The following is a 23,005-nucleotide window of genomic DNA, read 5'->3' on the forward strand; positions in this document are numbered from 1 at the left end:
GTAATATATCGCAAGATCTCTTGTCAATATTTTGTTCTGGATCAATTAAGATATGTAATTGTAATTTATTTTGGTTTCATTTATCGGCAAGCCATAAAGCAATACAGCTAAATTATAATCTAAAAAGGATCTAAATTCGTAAATAGCAAATTTTAACAATGAAGGTTTGAACTGAAGTATTTATTATTTATTATTTATATTATAACAAAAGGACAAGGACTTTGAAATTGTTACACAGTTGGAGTAGTAAATCTAGAAATTAAAGCTTAATTTTTCGTTTGTGTACTATGTCTAAGCTATTCAGTTCTTATTGGCAACAATAATATAGGTGTAAGCCGAGAAGATGTTTAGACTAATACTGTTCTATGACGGAAAATGAAGACATAGAAGAGGAAGTGATGCGTATACATATTCAATTTCAAGAGTACTTACGTCAATAATCGGCTCCTCCATATAATGTTTCAGTATAGAATTATAAGCCTTTGTAAATTCTTGCTCCGACATTGGAGCTTTGTGGCTGCTTATAGCTCCAGACTGAGAAGCAGACTTCACTACAGACGCAACCATCGGGACTTTCCGGCTTTGAGAACTATCAAGTAATGAATGACTTTCCCTGCTCGAAGCACTACCCGACTGATGAGTGCCGTTACGAGAGCTCCTACCATCTGTAAAAATAATAGATTTTTATATAAGAATTACTTGTTCAAAGGAAATGTTTAATAATATATTGTCACTTAAAGTAAGTTGCATATATTTTTGCATATAGGAAAACATACCATAAGACTTGTAATCCCGGCTGCTGCACTCTCTTGGACCAGTTGATCGTGATCTGAAATAATAGATAAAAATATATAAGCGATTGTTCAATATTTTTCTAAATGTTAATGTGTAATTTATAATATATCAGTATTAATTTGTGAAATCATTTAAGTTTTTAGAAGATTCAGAAACTCTAGTCTGTAATTATGTATCATCATAGAAAAGCGCGAAACATGAGATTAATAAACAGTCGCGGACAAAATCCAAATGTGTTTAAATGAAAAATCTAAAACTCACCCAGAGAGCGGTAAAGGTGGCATTCTTTTGTCCTGGTCTAAATTGGACATATTCTCTAAGCATGCAAATTTGTTGGAACTTATCGTCTTAGAGCTATTGGACGGGTTAGTATTCCTCCATAAATAAGACGCTCTGTTGCCAAGTTGCATGTCGTCCATTGGTGGCTGTTGAAAAATAATTTAAAATGTTAGTAAATTTCACTTTTGAAAATGGTTTTTTATTGTCATTTTTCCACAATGCTAATTGTTTTTCTTGTGTTGCTTACATTAAATTGTGAAACTATCAGCATAGGACATTATGTTTCGATAGTTGTTAAGCATGATTCCAAAAAATTATTTTTCACTTTTAATTTTACATATTTTATCATTTTAATTCTATGTTGAATACTTTTAACAAATGCATTGTTATCGAATAATTTTAGAAAAATTAAAAATTCAAAAGTACTATTTATATTAAATGAGCAATTATATTATTTATTAGATATGATGTATGTGTTTTTGATTAAGAAAAAACTTATAATTTATAAATTACAATATAAAATTTTATATATTTTTTGTGAAAATTGAATAAGATAAATGTCGATAGTTAGTGGATATGATTCAATTATTGCACAAAATGACAAAAATTTTAAATTTTAATATTAAGCTTTTAATAATATGATTAAATAAATTCGTTTATACAATAACAATTTATTTAGTCATATCATTAAAAGGTTAATATTTAACATTTTTGTCATTTTGTCCAATTAATTGGTACATTTATCTTACATTCCAAAATAATAGTACTAAAAATAAACATATTAATATGAACTTTAAATCTTTTATATTGTTAAACCGTGCAATATATCTGTTAATCTACAATCTATATTACGTATATCATAAATTTTTAATGTATATCGGAATGCGATTTATGTATATATTTTTGAATGTGTATGTTTTTTTATTTCAATTATTTTCTATCATTATTATCATACATTTTATATATATATAAAATAATGAGAAAAAATGGCATCATATTTCGTAGTGATTCTACAAAAAAAATCCTATTTAACATGATAATATAAACTCAAATAACTAACTGGTTTATTTTTCAATTTTGCAGTTTCCACTGAATATGTCGCAGGTCTTACTCTTCCTACTGGTTGACTCCAACCATCGTCAGTGGGACCACCTAGCCCACGATTTCTTTTCCTATCGTTATTACGATCGTCTTTTCGTGCAGTATTTAACGGAACGCTGTTCACTTGCATGTCTAGTCTTTCGGATTCCGCTTCCTTTTGAATTTGATCTATTGTTTTAGGATTGTTATCATTTCTTCTCGGAATCCATTTATTTGCTCTCAAATCGATAACATCTTGAAGCATAAAACGAATCCTAGAACTAATTTTGCTGTGGCCTTTTCGAGCAACAATCTCTTGCATTCTATTGAAGTATTCTTGCATTTCCTATTAGTAAAAAAAATAAATAAGAAATAAATTTAGATAATATATATTATCGTCAACTCGCACGTTTATGTTGAAATATTTCCAACATAAACGTTTCAATTAAACATGAATAATAAAAATAGCATTTTTACATCAGTATTAGCCTGCTGTCCTTTCAATTCCAAATCTTTGCCAATCGTTGTTAACAGTTTGCATAGACACTCCAAATTATCTTCATCGTTTTGGTCTAGTAGATGACGAATACATCGGTGCATAATTTTCGTTGTCAAAATCTGCTGTCTATACAGCTCGCCAATAAATCTAAACGAATAAGATATGTTTAAGAAAATTATAATTTGATAAGGATTTTATATCATATCATACAAAATCACAAATAATTATAAATATAATTATATTATATTATATTAATATATTATATAAATAATATTATATTTATACAATTCTATAAGACAATTCTAAACAAATTTTAATGACGTAAATATGTCAGATACAAAAAAAATTACCTGATATTTCCTACAGATTTAATTCGTATCCTACGCTCCTCTTCTTCAAGTGCCAACTGGAGTTCTTTCTTTTTCTCCTAATAAAAACAATAAAACAATAAGATATAAAAATCATAGTTTATTAGAGAAAAAAAAATTAAAAAACAAAATATATAATGCAAGATGCTTACCGAATCAATGCAATCGTCAATTTCTTTTAGCTTTCGGTTTCTCGCGACATCATCAATTGGATTCTTTTCGAATTCTTTTTGGCAACGTGTAATAATAAGTTTCTTGAAGCTAATGGAACTATCTTGACCTTCGTAGCCTGCAACTTCCATTTGGGCCAGTTCTTTGCACAACAACGCATACTCAACGGAAAAGCTGGGTTCGTCGACAGCTTTTTCAAAAACGAGATTAATGACTCCTTGTAGACGTTCTTGCGTATCAATCGGTAAACTTCGAACCTGTTCAACTAATGTGCTAAACTTTTGCGGAGTGAGTTTATTCAATACGCTTCGTACTCTTTTATAAAGGGCTTCCGTTTTCGCCTCTTCCTCAGTTTGATTAATCTGCTTTAATCTCGTCGGTTTCCATGCATTTTCTGTTTCCCTTAGCTTCACGTCCTCTCTTAATGACAATGAAAATGTTATTACATTTGGCTTATTCGGTTTTGGTTTACCCCGACTTTCACTCTTACGACTCGTTGGTGGCTGTAAAACAGAATTTAAAAAATCTCATATATATCATGTATCAAAGCTGAGACAATCAATAGAATAATATGAAAAAGAATAAACGTTTTAATCAGAATGGATTATTCGTCAAAAGATTTCAGATCACTACTTTCATTATGCGGCATCATTTATCTTGTCTTTCTTTTTTCTTTCGTATAATAAGAAATCATTGCAAGCGTTTTATTTTAATTTTACTTACCGGACGTGTACTCATATTTGCCTTTGCAAATCCTGGCATTAACGAATCATGTCTAGTAATATTAGCATCCTTAAAAGCCCTCAGATCCATAGTATTATGCGCATTCTGTAAAAATCAAACATGACATACGTTATAAAACAATAATTGTGTGTGCGTGCGTGTGCGTGCGTGTGTGTGCGTGTGTGTGTGTTGAAGCTTACGTGCATAAATTATATACACAAAGAAGTAACATGCTCGTACCTGTAAGCTATCTTTCAAAACAGCTTGTAAATTTGGTAGATTAGCTGGCTTTTGTTTACTGTTAGGATCAAACTGTAAACGTAACAGGAATTCCCGATCATAGGACTTCCTTCCAGTCATATTAACCGGACTCCACTGGCCCTCTTTGTACAAATACTTGAGTAATGGAGGAGCCGTCTTATTAACGCTAGGTGCAGCAATTTCGGCCGGGGCATTACCACTATCACTGGAAACCTCGACTTCTTGCTTCTTCTCTGTAGTCACGGATGGAATCGTCGTCGCTTTTTCGTCGTTCGACGCATGAAGAGCCGACACCTTAAAGTTTTCTTCATTTTTTTGCGCGACCATTGCTTCCAAATGCATCTCTTCGATGACCGCCGCGTGATCGACGACGTCATTGGGATTTGTCGCAGGAAGAGCATTAAACGTACTATTTTCCGACTTTGTCGAGGATTCTTTACTGGTCGGAGGTTTTTCTACAACGTGAGGTGCCTGTTGCGCGGGAGTGCTGTCCTTAGACACCTCCGTGGATACATGTTTCTCGGTTTTCGCGTGAACCGGCAAAATCTCCTTTTCCTTCTTCGACTCATAACTGTCCTTTTCTTTGATGTCCTTGTTGATCTCTCTACTGGGTTCTTTATTACTGTCTTTCAGGGCGGGTGCGTGCTGCTCCTTGTTGTCTTGCTTGATCTCAGCTGTTTTCGCTGTTGATACGGTATTTACAAAGGCATCCATGTCCGTGCCTTCCTTCTCCGCGCCTTTGCGATTCAATTCGCGGAGTTTCACTTTATTTTTGCTTTTTTGTTTCTGCATAGCTTTACCTGAGGAACAGAAAAAGAAATACACTGGTGAGGCACGCTACGACTTATACTACGCTACGAAAACATGAATATCAAGGAGAAAAAGAGATCGCGTAATTTGGAGAAATGCAATACATTAGCTGCATTCAGCAGAAAAAGCAGCTTTCCAACTGCAGGATTTTTTAATATTCTCTAAATTCTTTGAAGTAAATGTCAAAGAGAGAAAATTGAGCCTGTCTTGAAAAAGAGTGAATCTAATTAAACAAGAGAAATCTTATATTCGGTCAAAACGGAGCTTAGTGCTTAAATATTTTGATAAGAATTTATCTATACATCCAATTCTGTAGACCGAAATAATTTTCGATCTCGAAATGTAATCATGAACAAAACTAGAATAGTAACATTGACAAGTAATTTAATAATTTTTTATGCTAACAAGCATTTTATAAGAATATTAATAATTTGATATTAATAAGATACTCTTAAAAACTGCAAATAATTTTTTAATGGTTCAATTTCCAATCATTAAGAGTGAGATTTCATTCTTTAGAGAGTAACAATTCACTCTAAAAGTTTAAGAGAGTGTGATTAAGGTCTTGTCCGCAGATCTTCGCTAGATCTAAACGTACAAACCACTCATATAAAAAAATCTTACGACAGTTACAAAGTTGCTTCCTACTAAACGCAGTCATTCACAATCGCTCCACCTATCTTATATTTATCTTATAATATATTTATTATCAATGATCGAATCAAAAGCTCGATCAAAAGCTCGAGAGAAAGGAAGGAAACAGCCATTCGCACTTGGTTCGTTTCCTTCGGCGAGCTTTCTTTCGAGGCAGGTAGCTGACTGAGTCTTTCTGGATTTTTAGGAGCATTCATTCAACGGGGAACGCTCTCGACGCGTATCGGCGTACGTGCCAAGTCCAGAACGGCGCGCGTACCGTGATCTCGGGATCCCCGTCGATTACGGCTTTTGGATCTCGTGCCGCTTCTGGCACGGCTGCCACCGCCGCCGTCACTTCTTCGGTCGCCCATGTTTCGCGTGAGCTGTATCGCGCGCGCACGTGCAACTCACATCTTCGGATGGCTCGAGTTTCCGATGGCCGCGCATACGAGCGCGCGGGGCACTGATTCAGTACTTATTTATAAATCTGCCAAATCCCTGCCAAACGCGGCGTAGATGCGACACGTAGACGCGACGATGCGCAACAACGACAACGAGAAGAATCGCATCATCGACAAGCTCATCGGTGCGACGAGATGGCGACGACGACGACAACGTCGTTATTGTTGCCGTCGATGAGCGAGCATATGATGTTGGTGATTTCCTTCTCGGTCGAGCACCGCGTTCAGAAGTCGACGGCGAAGTTGGATTGAAATGAATCGCCTTGAATTCGCGAGGTTTGGGCCTCTAGGTTTTGAAATTCGATCCGAGGAAACGTCGCCGCCGATGATAATCGACGACGATGATAATGATGAAGATAATGATGATTGATCCGCGCAACAAATCAACAGCGTCCGCGAACGATTGTCCCCGACTGAAAGACACTTTGGAAAATCCTCGGGCTTGGCCGGCCGCGACGCCCGACGACTTTCACGCATCTATTTTAACCTGTGAACTGGCGCAAACCGACAGGCACGACATAGGATTTCTTAAATTAGTTCCGTTCGGTCGGTTTGCGCCGGAGCAGGCGCACTGAGTGCAATTTCAACGGCTCGACCTAAAGCAGCGTCTACAATGAGATTTTAAGATGTAAAATTTCAGTTTTAAGCCTTAAAATATTGATCAATCGCAGTCGATTGTTTTCCTCACTTTCGGTTGCAATTGGTCAATTTCGTAAGTTTTAAGTCTTAAAATCTTATTGATGCCACTTGAAGCAGCGTCTGTAACGAAATTTTAAGACGTAAAATTTAAGTTTCAAGTCTTAAACTATAAAAAATCGATCAGTCGATTCAGTCATTGTTCTCGCTTTCGACTGTGGTTGGTGAATTTCTCACGAATTGAATTTTACTGCACAGAAAAGATTATTCTTAAATCAAATAATATGTTCATATAAACAAAAATCTTGCTTTAAAGATTTTAGTATTGTTGTAAGATTTTGATTGAGTCTTGAATGCAAAATAATATTTGCATCAACACAAATTCAATCAAGCCTAAAATCTTTGCAACAAGATTACAAGATTACAATATTTAAAAATAGTTCCTTCCTGTGTTCAGACGCCGCTTAACTCAAATGTTCGTGTCCGCGCATAAATATCATCTGAAAAAATTCCTACATCCGCTCCCGTGTGTCATGATTTACTATCTCTCGGATGAAAAGAGCGTCTCCTTCCTCCCCACTCCGTCGAATCGGACGAGATTTAATTCAATTTAAATTATTGCAAGTGCAAAAGATGAGACCGCAGCAAAACTGTTATAAATCTGCCTGATAATATCGACCCCGAAAATTTTTTGGAATCAAATTAGAATCTGGTTCGATTTTCTTCAAAAGGACAAAAATTGCAGATTCTGAAGTTACAGGTTAGAAAATCTAAAAGAATCTCATTGGTTCCTCTCAACGTTTTTTCAAATTATTTTTCCAGGCTTATATTTTGTCAGAATTAAACAAAATATTAAAACACTTGACGATTTATACTTTAAAGTATATGTATATAAAATATTTAAGAAATTTAAATATCTGTTTAAAGTACATTATGAATACAAAATAATAGTGACATGATATGATTGACAGAAATATTAGGCAGATAAAAAAAAGAATAAGCGCGGATTAAATACAACAGCAAACGTGCCTTTTTCGATCGGTGGATCCTCTCGAAATGGCGAGTCTTAAACCGGCTAATTATCGTGGGCGATACGCGCATTCACCATCCTCGGTACCGGTCTTTAATTCGATTCTCGATGCATGAAAGTAGGTTGGTCGCGTTTTATAAAAGCTGGTCGTGGATCGCAAAACTCCGTCTTTCGTCTCTTCTTCTCTCTTTTACAATAAATGTACTTCAAATATTTTTTAATGTGTAGAATATTAAATTTATTTTTTTCTTCGAAACATTACATAGTATCTGTTCGTGTTGCTTGCACTTTTTGCACTCAGTATCTTTGCTTTCTCTCCCTCTCTTCAATGCACGAATATATACATACAGAAAAATCCATATTGTATACTAATAATAATTACTTGTTTCAAATATTGCCAAAGTTTATAAGTTCATATATCCGCAAATCTATCATTGAATTTATCACAAGCATCAAATTTATTCAAAATACTTACATTCTGAATCCTAAGTTTAATGCTTTAACCAAGAATATTAAATTAAATCGAATTGTTTACCATATAATATCGCTTCTTTGATCAATATTATATTTTTAAAAAGAAAATAAGTTCTCCAAACATTGAAAATTGAAAAATACATGACAAATAAACAGTTGACAATTAGTGCTGTAGACGGTGCGCAGTTTGCTTTGAAAGTTTTATTTCAAATAAAAAGAGTTAACAATTGTACATGTAGGTTGCTATTCTAGTTTGCTATCTTAGTTGCAGTTCAAACCAAAAGAAAAATAATTACAGTAAATTGTTATCCGGTCGAAATCATTGTGAGGCAGTGATCATTCTTTCATTATAGAGTAAAGTCTTCAGTTGAAACGATGGATGGTAGTGAATGATTAGGAATCCCACAATGATGTAACCGACGATTACAATAGTCGTTAAATATTTCATCTTAAAGTTAATAATCGCAATACAGATAATTACAAACGTAGTCAATGAATAAAAACATATCGAAATAAAAGAAACGGTGATCCATAACTGTCAAATTATGTTAATAATTGTAGATGAAAAAAATCAAGTTTGATACGAAATTAAAGCAGTGTTGGAATTCTATGAAGATTTTTGAAAAAGTGGCTCGATTTTTGATCTTTAAGAATAAGATTTACTCTAAACAATTTTGAAAGTATTCTCTCTTGTTTAACGTTTCAAAATTTATGAAGATATTAACGTGACTAGATTTTATGCTAAAATATTGAGTGTGCAACGAGAAAGTAAACATATTTCAAAGCATAAATCACAACACTTCATTGGCTATGATTGGCCAACGTCAATCATGATTGAAGATTATAAAATGGAGCATTGTCTAAACGATAGTCGCTAATCTCAATCGGTGACTGCTTTGCTCTGATAGGTTGAAAAGTAATAATAACCAATCGTGATTCAAACGGCAACCACTAGTGTGATTATCGCTTAAAAACGAGTCATTCATCATACCCTCTCTTACGAAGGAGATTCATTCGATCCCGTAGAGATAAATAAAAATCGAGAGACGATGAGAATCACAAACTCTGAAAACGCGATGACGCGGATTTTAGAAGGAAACGATATAATTAGATGGTGAGTTCGCGGAGGAAGCGATGAGGGAATCATCTATCGCTGTCGGACATCGACGGAGCTCAAAGAGCACATCGTACCTCGACAACGGAAAAAGTTTCTCTCTCTTTCTCTACTCCGATACGTTTATCAATACGCCATTTCCAATGAAGTTGCTAAGAATCATGATTTTTCTTCCTTCGAGGACGACGAAACGTCACATCTTTCTTGGATTAAAACGAACTCTTGCCTTCGTTTCTATCAATGTAGATTAACTTTAACTTTAATCTCCGTTGAACTTAACTCATTCATCTTTTTCTAGTTCTAAGTATATTAGAAAAAAATGAAGAGTAAGTTCAATCAGGATTAAAATTAATCTATGTTAGTAGAAACAGACATTAATGTCTCGAATGTCTAAGTGTTAAAAAAGACACATCTGAAATGTGCCTCAAACATCAGAGGCTAATACTACATTTCTCATACAACAAATTTTTCAAGCGTATTAATTAATTGCAAAGAAAAAGTTCTTAGATCTCTCGGTCCAATCAACAGGCTTGAAAAATTTGTTGTGCAAAAAATTCCAATCTATTTCTAATACCTATTTCTATGTAGATTAACTCGATTACTCTTCATTTTTTAATTCTTAGAACTGAAAAAAGATAAATAGTTGAGATGGGATTAAAATCTTAAGACTGGATATTTCAAGATGTGATGACTACAAGATAGAGAATTTTTGGAAACTTGAGAACTTTGTTTTCTAGCCAATTAACATAATGCCCCATCATTTGAAATATTTGCCGTATAACACATGAAATATCAGCTTTGGGTATAGAATAGATAAATTCTCGAATCTCTAAAAGTTCTCTATTTTTTTTTTAGCCAATCAACATACTTGAAAAATTTGCCATACGACAAACGAAATATTAGTTTTATACGTTTAAATCGGTAACTGCTGATTTTCAAACGTACTCATTATTATGCAAATATCTACTTTCGCATATAAAATCACTCTTTTCCTTGAATTTCCTTATCAGTACAGTAAATACAACGTCAGCGCGAGTGACATGACATCGTACTTTTTCTTTTTATCGATACTAACCGATTCGTACGAGTCGAACAAGCTCGAGTAAAGGAGTGTCTCGAAACAATAGGTCTGTTCGCGTTGCACTTTTTGCATTCGACTCCCCCCCCCCCCCCTCTCTCTCCAACGCTCAAATTATATTTACCTCATTTTGAGTGCATTTTTGGCGATGTCAAGTAACACGAACAGAACTAACGTCGACATCCTTTTCCTTCGAATCGAAGGATTTTTTTTTCTTAACATTTGAGAACAGCTGCGTGACGCGTTTTCTGAGGTTGAACTTTTTTCAAGCCACGGAAGGCTTTCACTCGAATCGCCGCGGCCGAATGACGAGCGGCGCGGCTCCAAGGTTGCCCTGCCGAAAGTCTCGTAATATTTTTTTGGCGCACACGCACGCCGCGTGCTCTTGTGAAATGGCGTTAGCCGAGGGCGCACGCGTGCGCACGCACGCACGCATGCACGCATGCACGCACGCACTCATGTCTGCGTTACCACACGCGGCCGTGACCCCGGATTGCCGAGGAGACTTCTTTTACCGTGATCGGGAGCATACACGCCTGATTTCGACGACGGTATTGTTATCGACGACGCATCTCCCGGGTCGTTTCTGTATGTTCCATCGAATGAGGGAGACTGAATTGAGATATTAATTCGCTATGTACTATCTAAATTCTTTGGAGTGGAATCTCACTCTAATATATATATACATATAAGGAGATGACACAATGGATTTTGAATTCCTTCAATATGATGAGTCTACATCGAAAATAAATTATGCTGCATCTGTGAACGTTTTGTGAATGAAGGCCTTATTAATAGCATTTTTCAATGTATAAAAGATCCACCCTTCACTAATTAACTGTAACTATAAAATTGAAATTTAATGATTATTTAATAGATATAATTATAAAAATTAAATCGCGATGAAATACGTTAGTTTTCACATATAATGTATTTGCTACCTAAATTTTTTGGAGTGAATCTCACACTCTTAAAGAGTGAAAGCCAGTTTAAAAAATGAATGGCTCAATTTTCATTTTTAAGAGTAAGATTCCTCTCCAAAAAATTTATAAAGCACATTATATGTAAAAACTATCTCATTTCAGAGTGACAATTCATGCTTTAAATTTTAAAGAGTAGATAATACAAAAAAAACATCATAAATACAAGACTCAATAATGAATAGATTTTTAACTGTGGTATATCAAAGTAAAGCTTGTGCACAGAGCACATTTGATACACTACAGGTTAAGAACTATCTGTTATTGAGCCTTGTGTCTATGGTACCTTTTGTTTGCCACATTATAAACTACGTGAAAATTCATTTCATCGAGATTCAATTTTCTATAATTAGTACGGAGCTTCACACATTAAAAATACTATATATATATGTGCACACACACACACACACACACGCGCGCGCGCGCGCGCGTGCACACAAAGCCTATTCAACATAACGTTCGAACGGCATAACTTATTTTCAATATATAATAGATTCATTCTACTGAAAAAAATCAAAATCCATGAAGAATACTGTGTCTTCTTTTTGTCAAACCGATATCTATAATTCAAAATCATCTTTTAAGCGATGTCATAGGAAGCTAAAATAGTTCTGTGATTTGTTTATAATATCATAAAACTATATTTAAGACAGACTTAATTATACACTATCAGCATTAAAGGAACAATGATAACCAAATCTTTGAGTTATATACACACACACACACACACACACACACACACACACACACACACACACACACACACACACACACACACACACACACACATATAAGTAACATTTTATTACTTTCACGTGTATTAAAATGCAAATTTCTGTGGTTAATTTCAAAGTAAACACCATTTATGTTAATGTATGCCTTTAATAAATAATAAATTAAATTTAAGTCAAAATATATTTCCTTGAGTTAAATTGTCAATTTCATTGTTTTCAGTTAAATTAACGATATACTGAATACGACAGTGGCGTTTTAGAGAAATAATTCAAATTTGATGTAATTTTGACATTATAAAATACAATATAAAAACCGATTAAGAATATCAACCCAAAAAGTGAAAATTGAGCCAGACTTAAAAAAAGAGAGGCTCAATTTCCAATCTTTAAAGATTGAAATTTCAGTCTTCAGAATAAGATTCATTCTAATAGTTTTAGAAAGTAAATTAATCTTGGTTCAACCAACTCTTATCTTAATTCTTAGAATTAGAAAAAGATAAAGAGAGTAAGTTGAACTGAGATTAAAGTCAATCTACATTGACGGAAACAGGAATAAGTCTGTTCTCTTCTGTTCAATTTCTTGCACCGTTTTCTCCTTTCCTATCCAACTTGAAGAGAAAAGAAGGAAAGATCGTGTAAGCAATTCATTTAGAAAGAAACGACTTATTATTATCCAGAAAACATGCAACATGATTAGATGACGTCTTTATGATATCTTTTAGATAACCATGTTGTATGTCCTTGATGTAATATGCGACATTCAATATACATACATTATTACTTGTAATATTAATTGCGAATAATAAACAAAACTTATTTCGATATTGATAATCTGAATAAAAATCTTAGTGTATTATTATCAAAGAAAGACTGGAAAAACTGGAAGATCGATTCGTAGAACATTTATCATAAAGAAGGACTTTGAATTCGTAAACACTCGATCGACGACTCTCGAGAATGGAATGAAAGCGCAATTTTACGAAGGTCGATCCATCCATCGGAGACGAATGTCGGCGAAACCAATATGGTGCTGCGCGTTCTCTTTCGATCATTCCACAAAATGGCCACGCGCCAGCCACCGCGTGGACGCGTCTTCCCAGACAATGCCATTGATCGCGCCTGTCGCACATAATTCGACTATTTCGAGACCGGTATAAAATATACAACAATCGACTGATTCCCAAATCAAACGATTCTCCGAGACGAAACCTGGCGAAACGAGCCATGTAAATGAAAACGCGTTCATGCACTGCGAAAAATGTCTGAAAATAAATGAACCAGAAGAAGATTCTGATTGTATCAATCAGAATTCCGGTTATCACACTTGGAATTCTAGCAGACTTGACCAGAAAATTCCGATACTCCATTTTCAACCGGACTTCATTTCTAATCGATCCAGGCAAACATTTTTCTTAACAAATGATTAAAAAAAAGAGAGAGAAAAAAAAGAAAAATCTTGAAACGCTAAATGACGTCGCGATTGAGCGATAAAACCGGGAAATTGCGCGATTTAATTTTTCGCGAGAACGAGAGACGAACGGGCGGAAAGGAGCGGGGAAAAAAAATCGGAGCGACTACACCCTGGGGGCCCGTGGCGAGTAGCTACGCGAGTGAGTGAGTGAGTGCGCGCGCGCGCACGGCCAGATTTCGGTGGCCATATTTGAGCGGCGGCCGCCTTCCTCTGGCGGACGGTTCGCGTACAGAAGCGATATTTATCGAAGCGAAACTGCGCCACGTATGGTTCGCGGCGCATGCAATTTACAAATCTAATGAAACAAATAAGATAAGCGGACGTCGCGAATGCGACGCACCCCGCCTCTCGTCGTGCCTCGCCTTCAGCTGCTTCGGTTAGTTTCGCGCTGCGTTCGGCCTCGTCTCGCCTCGCCTCGTCTCGTCTCGCCGATCACAAGATGTCGGGAACCACGTTGTCGGGCCAGATAGCGACCATCTTCGATCACGTTGCCGAAAGGTGCAACGCGACCGAGAAAGATAAATGCAATTCGTACGTACATCTCTCGACGCAGAGCCCCTCGTCCTTTTTTTCACGCTTCCCGTTTTCTTGCAATCGCTCCAATCTTCGGGCACTTAATTTCACTGCTTCGCGTTTTCGAATGCGCGACACCAACTTCTCACTAGATCGAAATTCATTCCTCGGGGACCAACGAGGAAGGACGAAGCCGAACTTTCGGGAAACGGAAAGACAGATGGGAAAAGGATTTCGATTAAAAACGATGCGTGTATAGGGCGCAGTTTGATAAAAAAAAATATATATATATATATATATGTATGTACAAAATTATATTGCGAAGGTCGTTACGTTGGAGTGTAAAATCAGACTGTAAAACACAGCGCGGTGAGAAAGGTATAATAAGCGTATTTTATTGCCTGAGCGGTAAAAGTGATGCAAGTGTGTAAAATGCGGTACGGGAATTTGCGGGAAGTATAGGAAAGAGGCCGCGGAGAAAAGCCCGGGGATTGAAAGTGGTGGTCGAATCGATCTTCGGAGTGTCGTTTTTTTTTTTTCGGGGAAGGGTGGGACGAGACGAATTTAAAAAAGGAAAAAGGTAGAAAAATAAAAAAAAAAGGAGGAAGGGACAGAATTGGGAGAGAAGAGAGCGGTGTAAAATGCGACCGGCTAGCGCAGCACGTGCTGGCTACTGAAGGCCGTCCGGTTCCCTCGGCGACGATGGTGGACTTCCTCTCCCTTCTCCTTCCGTTCCTTCCAGCGCCGGTCCACCGGTTAATCCCGCTTCGTTCGTCATCGCGACCCGTCGGCCATTTTCGCGCAATCGCGTCACCGTCCGCCTTCGGCTCGGCTTAGCTTGGCTCCTCCGATTCGCCTCGCCTTGCCTTGCCTTGTCTTGCCATGCAATGCCTACCTCTCCCTCGTTCGCCAACTTACCTACCACGCGATCGTATCAGCGCAGAAAATAGACGAAGGAATCGCGGGACCTTCGGCGTCCGTAACGGTCGTCGAAAGAATTCCGATTGTTTAGACGCGAAGATGCCAACGATGATTTTTCGAAGCAAAGTAGGACGGAGGAGAAAAAAGCCGACGGTATCGATTATTTCCCTCGAATCAGTAAGTGACGACCCGAGAGTATCCTTCCCGAAAAATTAATTATTTACATTCGGAAATATTAATTATGTCGGATACATTTGATGGGAAACGTCGCGTTTCCTTATGGAGACGCTGTTTGCCTTCTAAATAGTTCTCTTCAAGAAACGAATTCAATATCTTTATTGAGCGTGGAAAAAAAAAAGAAAAGTAGAACACTCTATCTTACCCTTTTTCATTTTGTATTCCTTGTTATCGGTCGAAGTACGAATTTACCGATGTTCGAAATTCGAATAGGATGACTTTACAAATAATAATAAACAAATAACACTAAACATACATATCACACTGAAGTCACGTGTCACGAAAAATTAACGACGCTTCAAATCACTACGCGGAACACTCAATTAATTTTTCGAAGATCGAGCAAAGTATAAAAAAAAAAACCGACGAGCGCGAATTCGATTCAATATAAATAATCACAAATAAAGACGAGTGAGAACGAATTCGAGTGGACGAACATTTAAAATTAAAAACGGCCGAAGTAGTTCAGGCCACGTTGCGCTTTTGTTCGAGCAACGGTCCGCGAATTCGAAAATCGAACGTTTCGTAATTTTTGTAGTCCTCGCGGTGGATCTTCGGCATTGAATTCGTTCGCCGGTGAAGAGACGCGTGATAGAAACGCGCGGATATGTCGGAGCAACAACGGCACCCTGTAAAACCCCGGCTAACGGCACGCGACGACACCGATTCTCCTCGTGGTTTTTAGGTTAGATCAAGCTAGGTTACGTCAGGTTAGGGTTTTTGGAGGGTGCCCTCTTCAGAGCAAGTGCCGAGATTTGCCGACGCCGACGCAGAGCTTAGCAACGGCACGTGAACGCGCGCGCGGGAATATTTCACAGTGTCTTCCGGCAATGTGTTCGGAATGTCGGATTTTATTAAAGCCCGGGTCCACTAATGTAAGATTAACTTCAATTCAACTCTTTATCTATCACATTATTCTCTTGTTCTAAGAATTAGAAAAAAATAAAATAGAATTCCTATGTAAGATTAATTCTAATCTTAATTTTATTTATTCTTTATCTCTTATAATTCTAAGAATTAGGAAAAGATTAAAACAATAAATTAAAACGAGATTAAAGTAAATCTTCCATTAGTGGGACCGAGCTTTGTGCCTGTTTCTGTAATGTAGTTTAATTTTAATTTCGGTTCAACTTTCTATCTTTTTCTAATTCTAAGAATAAGGAAAGAGAAGAAAATTAAGTCGAATCGGGATTAAAATTAATTTGCATTAATAAAAACGAGCATCTGTTTGCGTTGCTTGAAGTTCTTCAAAATTTTTGCAAATGAGAGAAATATGTATTCGGGCGTTGAAGAGTGAAAAAGCGACTCTGAGTGCAAAAGATGCGAGCAAAATATATTCTGAATTTTAATTTCAAAAATATTTTTAAGTTTAATACTTCAATCAATATTATTAAATTATAAAATCAATTTAATTTGCTTATTAAAGTTGCTTCTTCAAATTTTATAATATTCTTAAAAAATAATTTCTTGTTTTAAATATGTAATATTTTTTTCTAGTTATAATAATTTATAATAAGTACATTTTAAGATTATTACAAAGAATTCTTCAAGAAAATATTCTTTTTAAAAATAATTATTGTTTCAAAGACAGTAAATTGAGTAGTTATTTTTCAACCATAGAATTTAACAATAGAATGACATTTTTCTGCGTGCGATATCAATTTAACTCTACACGAGTCATTTGAATCCAAAAGAAAAATTTTTAGAGAATTGTATGATCTGCACTGTAAGTTTCTAAATTGTAGTTAAAAGAACTGTAAACTTTCTTCAATTACATAAAAAAAAACAAAAGTTCAAGTTCATTCTGTACATTAAAAAGAAGAATCTGGTAATATAATAATTACCATTGAATGAAATAATTTCTACCAAATATTTGATTAATACGACTAAAATATAATTTTACTTTTCTGAATATTTGTTAACTGTTTAGTAATAATTACTAAGTATTTAGAAAAGTAAAATTATTTTTAACTTTGAAATTATTTCATTATATTCAACACATTTAGTAACTATTATCAAACTTTTTCAAAGAAAATGCTTTAGAACATTATTAAATTCACAATGTCAAATTATATCCAATTTGTATCATTTTTAATCATTTTTATAAGTCGCTACTGTTCCTATTATGTCGTTGATTTAACTAACAATAGAGTTTTAGACAATTTAACTGAACAAAATGTATTAAATTTGACTCAAATGCATTATTTATTAATTGTAAGTGCATACGTTAATATGGGCATTATTTACTTTAAAATTATTAAGAAATAGATTAATTTGCTTTTTCACATGAAAGTTAAAAATAACAAAAAAAAATGTTGGGGATTGGGTTACCACAGCTTCTTTAATATATCGAACAGTTGTAGTTTTCAGTTGTAGTTGATGATTAATCACAGTTACAGTATTTGCGCGATTGACACTTCCTTTTAAGGTATTTCCATATAAATATCGGATAACGAGAAATCAAAACGCAAACATCAAAAATCTCTCGAGGGAATTGAAAATTCATTCTTATCTAGAAAGCGCAGTCGAAACTGCTGTCTGTTATCTCGACGTGCTATCGCGAACGCGCAAAGTTCAAACGAGCGAAACGAGTGGCGTTTAGAATTCTCGAGGACATTCTCTTAAGAAATGCATCGCGATTCTTACTAACAAATAATAACCATATGCTTGCTTGTGATCGATAGCATCGAATATCTTATACAGATATCGTGCCCTGTGAGTGAATTTCCAGTCGCGAATAAAAGAGAGAAGAAAAGAGAGAGGACGGTTGACGTATCTTTGAGTAAATTCGTTCAAGGCTGCGCTCGCATAAGCGTAACCCGATCCAAAGTCCCAGCGCGTGTAATGGAGAGATATCGCACTTTGTTTCATCCGTCCTCTCTGCAAATTTTCAAGCTATTTCATCGTTTAATATAATAGCTTACGTATGATTAAATATTGTATCTGTATATATGGAGATTGCAAGTGGAAAAAAAGTTTTAAACAGAGTTATTTGATATTCGGTGTTGAAGCGATATGAAATGAAAACTATAACCGGTGAGATAATTTCGAACGAAGGCCAAGTTAAAACTTTCTCGTAAAATGAATCGAAGCACTCACCATCTGATGGTTTCTGCTGTATCTCATTTCTAGGATGCACCACCTCCGCTTCAGTTTTGTCACCGGCTGCGTCACCGTTCGTCTTCTGATGATGGTGATCCGCCGCCTGATTGTGAATGACGGGCGTGGGAGTGGCACCGCGAGAACCAAGACTCTTCTCCCGGGTCTTCCTCTCCTTTTGCTCTTTGGTATTCGAAGGCAGCTCGGTAGCGTTGGGTTTCCTCCTCGGCGGCGAGTTCGATGAAGTTTTTGACACGAGATTAGGGAACGGCTCCCTAGTAGGAACGGGATTGGCGCTCGAGGCAGTGGCGGACGGTTTCGGGATTTCCTGGGTAACATTACTCCAATATGGGGTAGCCGGTGTCTGCATTACATTGGACGAGGCGCTGAGATGCTTGGCGGTCTCAGATCCAGTTCCGCTTGCAGTTCCAACTCCGGCTGCAGTTACAGCGCCAGTAGTTCCGACGGTCTCTGATTCAGCTTCGGCCATCACTGTCGCTGCCACAGCCGTTGTTTCGGTGTTAACAATCGGCGCGGTAAGCTGTACGGAAATAGTATCTTTATTCGCGACTACCACCGAGGATACGACGGGTGACGATTCCTCGATCGTCACACTTTTTATTTCACTCCTCGGTTGGAACTCCTTCACGGGGAGTTGCAACGCTTTCGACTCTGTTTTAGCTACATTTGAGTCGCTTTGCGTTACGTTACTACAAGTACCTAACGATGATTGACTATTTATCGTAGGTACCGTTTTGCTAGCGCCAGCACCAGCTATATTTTTTGTCATAGGCGGACTACTGCTACACCGACTATTTGTGTCATTAGCGGAATTGCTATGAATGTTCGATAACGACGTTTGCGCCGTTGTTTGTATTGTATTAGGCGCTGGTTCAGACGCACTCGTCGATACCGTCTCGGACCCCTCGGTCGCGGCTTTTGCGACACGAGCCGCGAAATCGGCTATCACCTCCGCACCGTTATTCTGTAACAATCACCAAATCTGCGTGATAGACGGTGGCACGTACTATTCATTCAGGCATTACGTTTGGTAACTAAAAACTGGCTCCAAACTCAAATCATAGGGCGAGAGAAATCAAAATAAAAGCACTTGGACGAACAAAATAAATATTCAAGACTTTACAAATCTGTCACCCTACAGCCATTCAATCCTCCTTCAAATAATAATATGTATAATAATATGTATAATAATATATAATAATATATATTAGACAAATGTAAGAGAAGAAAAATTGATATCGAAATTGAATGATATTAAAGTTAAATGTCATCGCGGAGATATTTTATATTTATTTAATATCTTACTAATCGATCAATTTTTTTCATTCGAGTGTTATTTCAACACTTGATAATTTGATAGAGGATATGGCTCGTGTGGGTACACAGATATAAGTATAAACAATTGGCTACGAGAGTTTCATGTACATACATAGAAGATACTCTTACATTGTGTCGCTATTTATCAAACATAGATAAACTTAATCAATGCTAAACTCTCTTAGCCAATTGTAAAGATATTTTAATGCAACTCACCTGTGGTTGTGGCGTCTCGCGATTACTAGATTCACCACTCTGTGTAGTTTCGTTATCCTTATAAATTTCGTCACTTATATTTTTTCCCGTTAATGGATTTACTATGTCCAAAATGGCATTCTGGCCTCTAGGTTTTCGAGACCTGGTGGTACTGTTAGTGTTTGTCACACCACCATTATGTCCCGAATATACATCTTTAAAAGAAGAACACATATTCCAATTTAGATACAGATCCTGTTACGCAAAAAAAAATAGACCCATTAGTTTATAAGTGTACACGTAATACTGTATTCTTTAGTTATGTCTTTTTGGGTCAAAAAATATAAACAAAGTATTAACACAAGTAATAATATGTTAACTCTCCGCCGACAACAAATTTTTGTTAATTTTTCCGTCAGCAAATGTCTGTTTTCGAAAAATACAGCGAATTTCTTATTTTGTGAATTATATAAAAATCCGAAAAAAATTCTGATATACATGTTTTAACAACAAAGTTTTAACAACAAATATTTACCATCATAGAAATTGAATGATATTTTATTTATTTTCTACATATTTAAAGTTATCAATTTAAAGACACCAGTTGCCAGCGGAAGGTTAAATAGATATCAAGTAAATTTGAGAGCAACCTACCAGTCTGTGACAGAGGTATACCCATCGGAGGCAGAGGTTGGGCTTGTTGAGTAGGTTGCTGAAGTGTACCTTGCGGTACAACTGGAGCACCTTGAGTACCGGCCAGCGGACCTGCGACATGTTGCGCACCACCGCTGACCGCACTTGTACTCGCCCTAGTCAAACTCATTGTGTTTGACGCTGCATAATAATCTGTCAACAGATATAACGGTACTTCAACATAATTACGATTGTATTGACTATTTGCTATGGAACGTGAACCGTTGGTGAACTCACAGCCGTGCTGAGTGGGCGCGTGAGCATATCCAGCGAACACATTTGGCAAAATTTGTGGAGGGGGTTGAAATGTTTGATAAAACGACTGATTTTGTGGCTGGTGCCTTTGAGGTGGACCAGAAAACTGAAAACAAACGGAAAAAGTTTGTTATTTTTTATTCGATTGGATATATCTTAAGAGAGTGTATTCGTATAGACAAGTGATGTTTAATTAAATAAAAATATAAATATCAATATAATATGTGTACCTGATGAATCGGTATTTGACTATTCATGGGATACACCGATTGCTGATGAGGCCCCGTGTGAAGACCATGGACTTGACTTTGACTTAAATACATTGCACTTGATGCTTGCACTGGTAAACCAGCCGGATGAGGGTATATAGCAGGCGGTTGCCCTCCGCCTCCACCTACCCCAGCCATCCCGACTACTGGTGTTCCACTGGCACCTTGACCACCTCTGTGACTCAGACCTCGCGGTTGTTGTGGCCTTGGACCCGTTTGATAATAACCCTGTACAAGATTGATGAGAATTATTAATTTCACAAAATCAATTTCTTATTTTAAATTAGATAGATACTTATATAAAGATACAAAAATTGGAATGTTCAGAACGTCCCAAAAAACTTTTAATTTCATAATTCTATTTTTTACTAATATATTATATTACATTTAAATTTACATTATAGTTATATTCTTATAAGATTTAAAAAAAATATAAAAATCATAAACTCAAGATTTAGACAAACTTTTTTTTCTTTTTTTTTCTTTTTCAGAATAAAGTTTTAAAGAAAAGTATGAGGTGCTGCCATTCACTTAAAAGAAAATATATCTTTTCGCTATTACGAGTACATACTTGAGACGCCGGTCTGTTTTGCGTCGGCACGTAAACTTGTTGTAAAGACGGTTGCTGCGTCTGTAAGTGGGCCTGTTTTCCCATTTCCTGAGGCGACGGTGTATGCACAGGTGGTGTCGTAGTAGGCGCTGGACCTTGTGGCGGTTGCGACTGTACTCCAGGTGTCGGTGCCTGCGAGGGTGCTTGTCCTCCAGCGGGACCTCCTGGTGGTATACCCGCTGCAGATTGTCCTATCGTTTGTATACCGCCGAGCGGCGGGGGCCCTCTACCCGTAGGTACTCCTACATTACTCGCGGCGTTTCCACCCACCTGACTCCCTGGCTGGGCACTGTAGTTTCCATGAAACTCCGATCCTGAAACAAAATTTACAACTTACTCAACATGTCTATATTTGTACAACAATTACATAATCATCTAATTCATAGGAGTCGCTATCTGAAAATGTGCAGATCACGACCAGGTGTTTGTTCACGTTTTATAGTACGATAAAAGTACGCGTGGTATATAAAACAACAATTCCCAGTGTTACTCTCACGAAAACTTATTTTCCATGAAACATTTTCATACAATCATCTTATATAATTTATTTTTATTTAAATCTTTCGTAGAGTTGTATAATAACAGGTTGCATAGTTCTCGATCTTTAATATATAAAATATACAACAAATATATAAGAACCGATATTATTATTACATAAAATAAAAACATAGTGTGTATAAAATAATAACACAAAATAAATTACTGCTCTTGTCATTAAAATTTATGTCTTCTGTTTAAACATCTTTTATCAAGCGAATATTATCGCTTCGACCATCGACGCGAGATGCATATACCGGAAACAGAAATGAATCATTATGTTTAGACTAATTAATCTCGTTACATCTAGACGTGACATATCTTGGATTGTTCCGCTAAAAATTAAAAAAAGCCTTTAAGACTATAGTCTTATATACACGGAAAAACTTACCTAAGCAGTAAGATGTAAGAAATAAGGAAAACAACATATGGATTACTATTGCTTACGTTATGGCCTTACAATCTCCATTCTGATAGATTAATTCGCTTACTGCTTACATTTTATTGCTCAAGTCTTCCTGTATGCCATGGCCTTAATGAGCTTTCTACAATAAGCTTAAAATCTTAAACTTTAAATCTTGAGTCGTAAGAAATTGTTCAATTATAGTCGATTATTCTTCTCAAGTTCGACTGCGACAGTTCAATTTCTTACAACTTAAGACTTAAAGCTTAAGTAATGACTTATTGTAAAATGTGTGTGAAAGAGGCATAGTTTCTTGCATAATACGTTATGCATAA

The 23,005-nt window shown here is 36.2% G+C and overlaps 1 protein-coding gene across 6 annotated transcripts in view; it reads right to left on the reverse strand.

Annotated features, from left to right (window-relative positions):
- The window catches only part of Eif4g (eukaryotic translation initiation factor 4 gamma), a 62,798-nt gene that overhangs the window by 4,175 nt on the left and 35,618 nt on the right, over window positions 1-23,005 (reverse strand). For all 6 annotated transcript variants that reach the window (XM_011062676.2, XM_011062677.2, XM_011062675.2 and 3 more), the window contains 15 exons: window positions 21,692-22,044; window positions 21,082-21,348; window positions 20,834-20,957; window positions 20,558-20,749; window positions 19,925-20,118; window positions 18,371-19,355; window positions 4,156-4,976; window positions 3,916-4,020; window positions 3,174-3,695; window positions 3,004-3,080; window positions 2,632-2,800; window positions 2,135-2,500; window positions 1,057-1,220; window positions 777-829; window positions 433-665 (listed from right to left, as the gene is read on the reverse strand). In XM_011062676.2, the coding sequence (XP_011060978.2) occupies window positions 433-665; window positions 777-829; window positions 1,057-1,220; window positions 2,135-2,500; window positions 2,632-2,800; window positions 3,004-3,080; window positions 3,174-3,695; window positions 3,916-4,020; window positions 4,156-4,976; window positions 18,371-19,355; window positions 19,925-20,118; window positions 20,558-20,749; window positions 20,834-20,957; window positions 21,082-21,348; window positions 21,692-22,044 (4,625 nt within the window). The remainder of the gene's footprint in view (window positions 1-432; window positions 666-776; window positions 830-1,056; window positions 1,221-2,134; window positions 2,501-2,631; window positions 2,801-3,003; window positions 3,081-3,173; window positions 3,696-3,915; window positions 4,021-4,155; window positions 4,977-18,370; window positions 19,356-19,924; window positions 20,119-20,557; window positions 20,750-20,833; window positions 20,958-21,081; window positions 21,349-21,691; window positions 22,045-23,005) is intronic.

Source organism: Acromyrmex echinatior, chromosome 7 (assembly GCF_024713525.1).
Source record: "Acromyrmex echinatior isolate Ae372 chromosome 7, ASM2471352v2, whole genome shotgun sequence".
Classification (NCBI taxonomy): Eukaryota; Metazoa; Arthropoda; class Insecta; order Hymenoptera; family Formicidae; genus Acromyrmex; species Acromyrmex echinatior.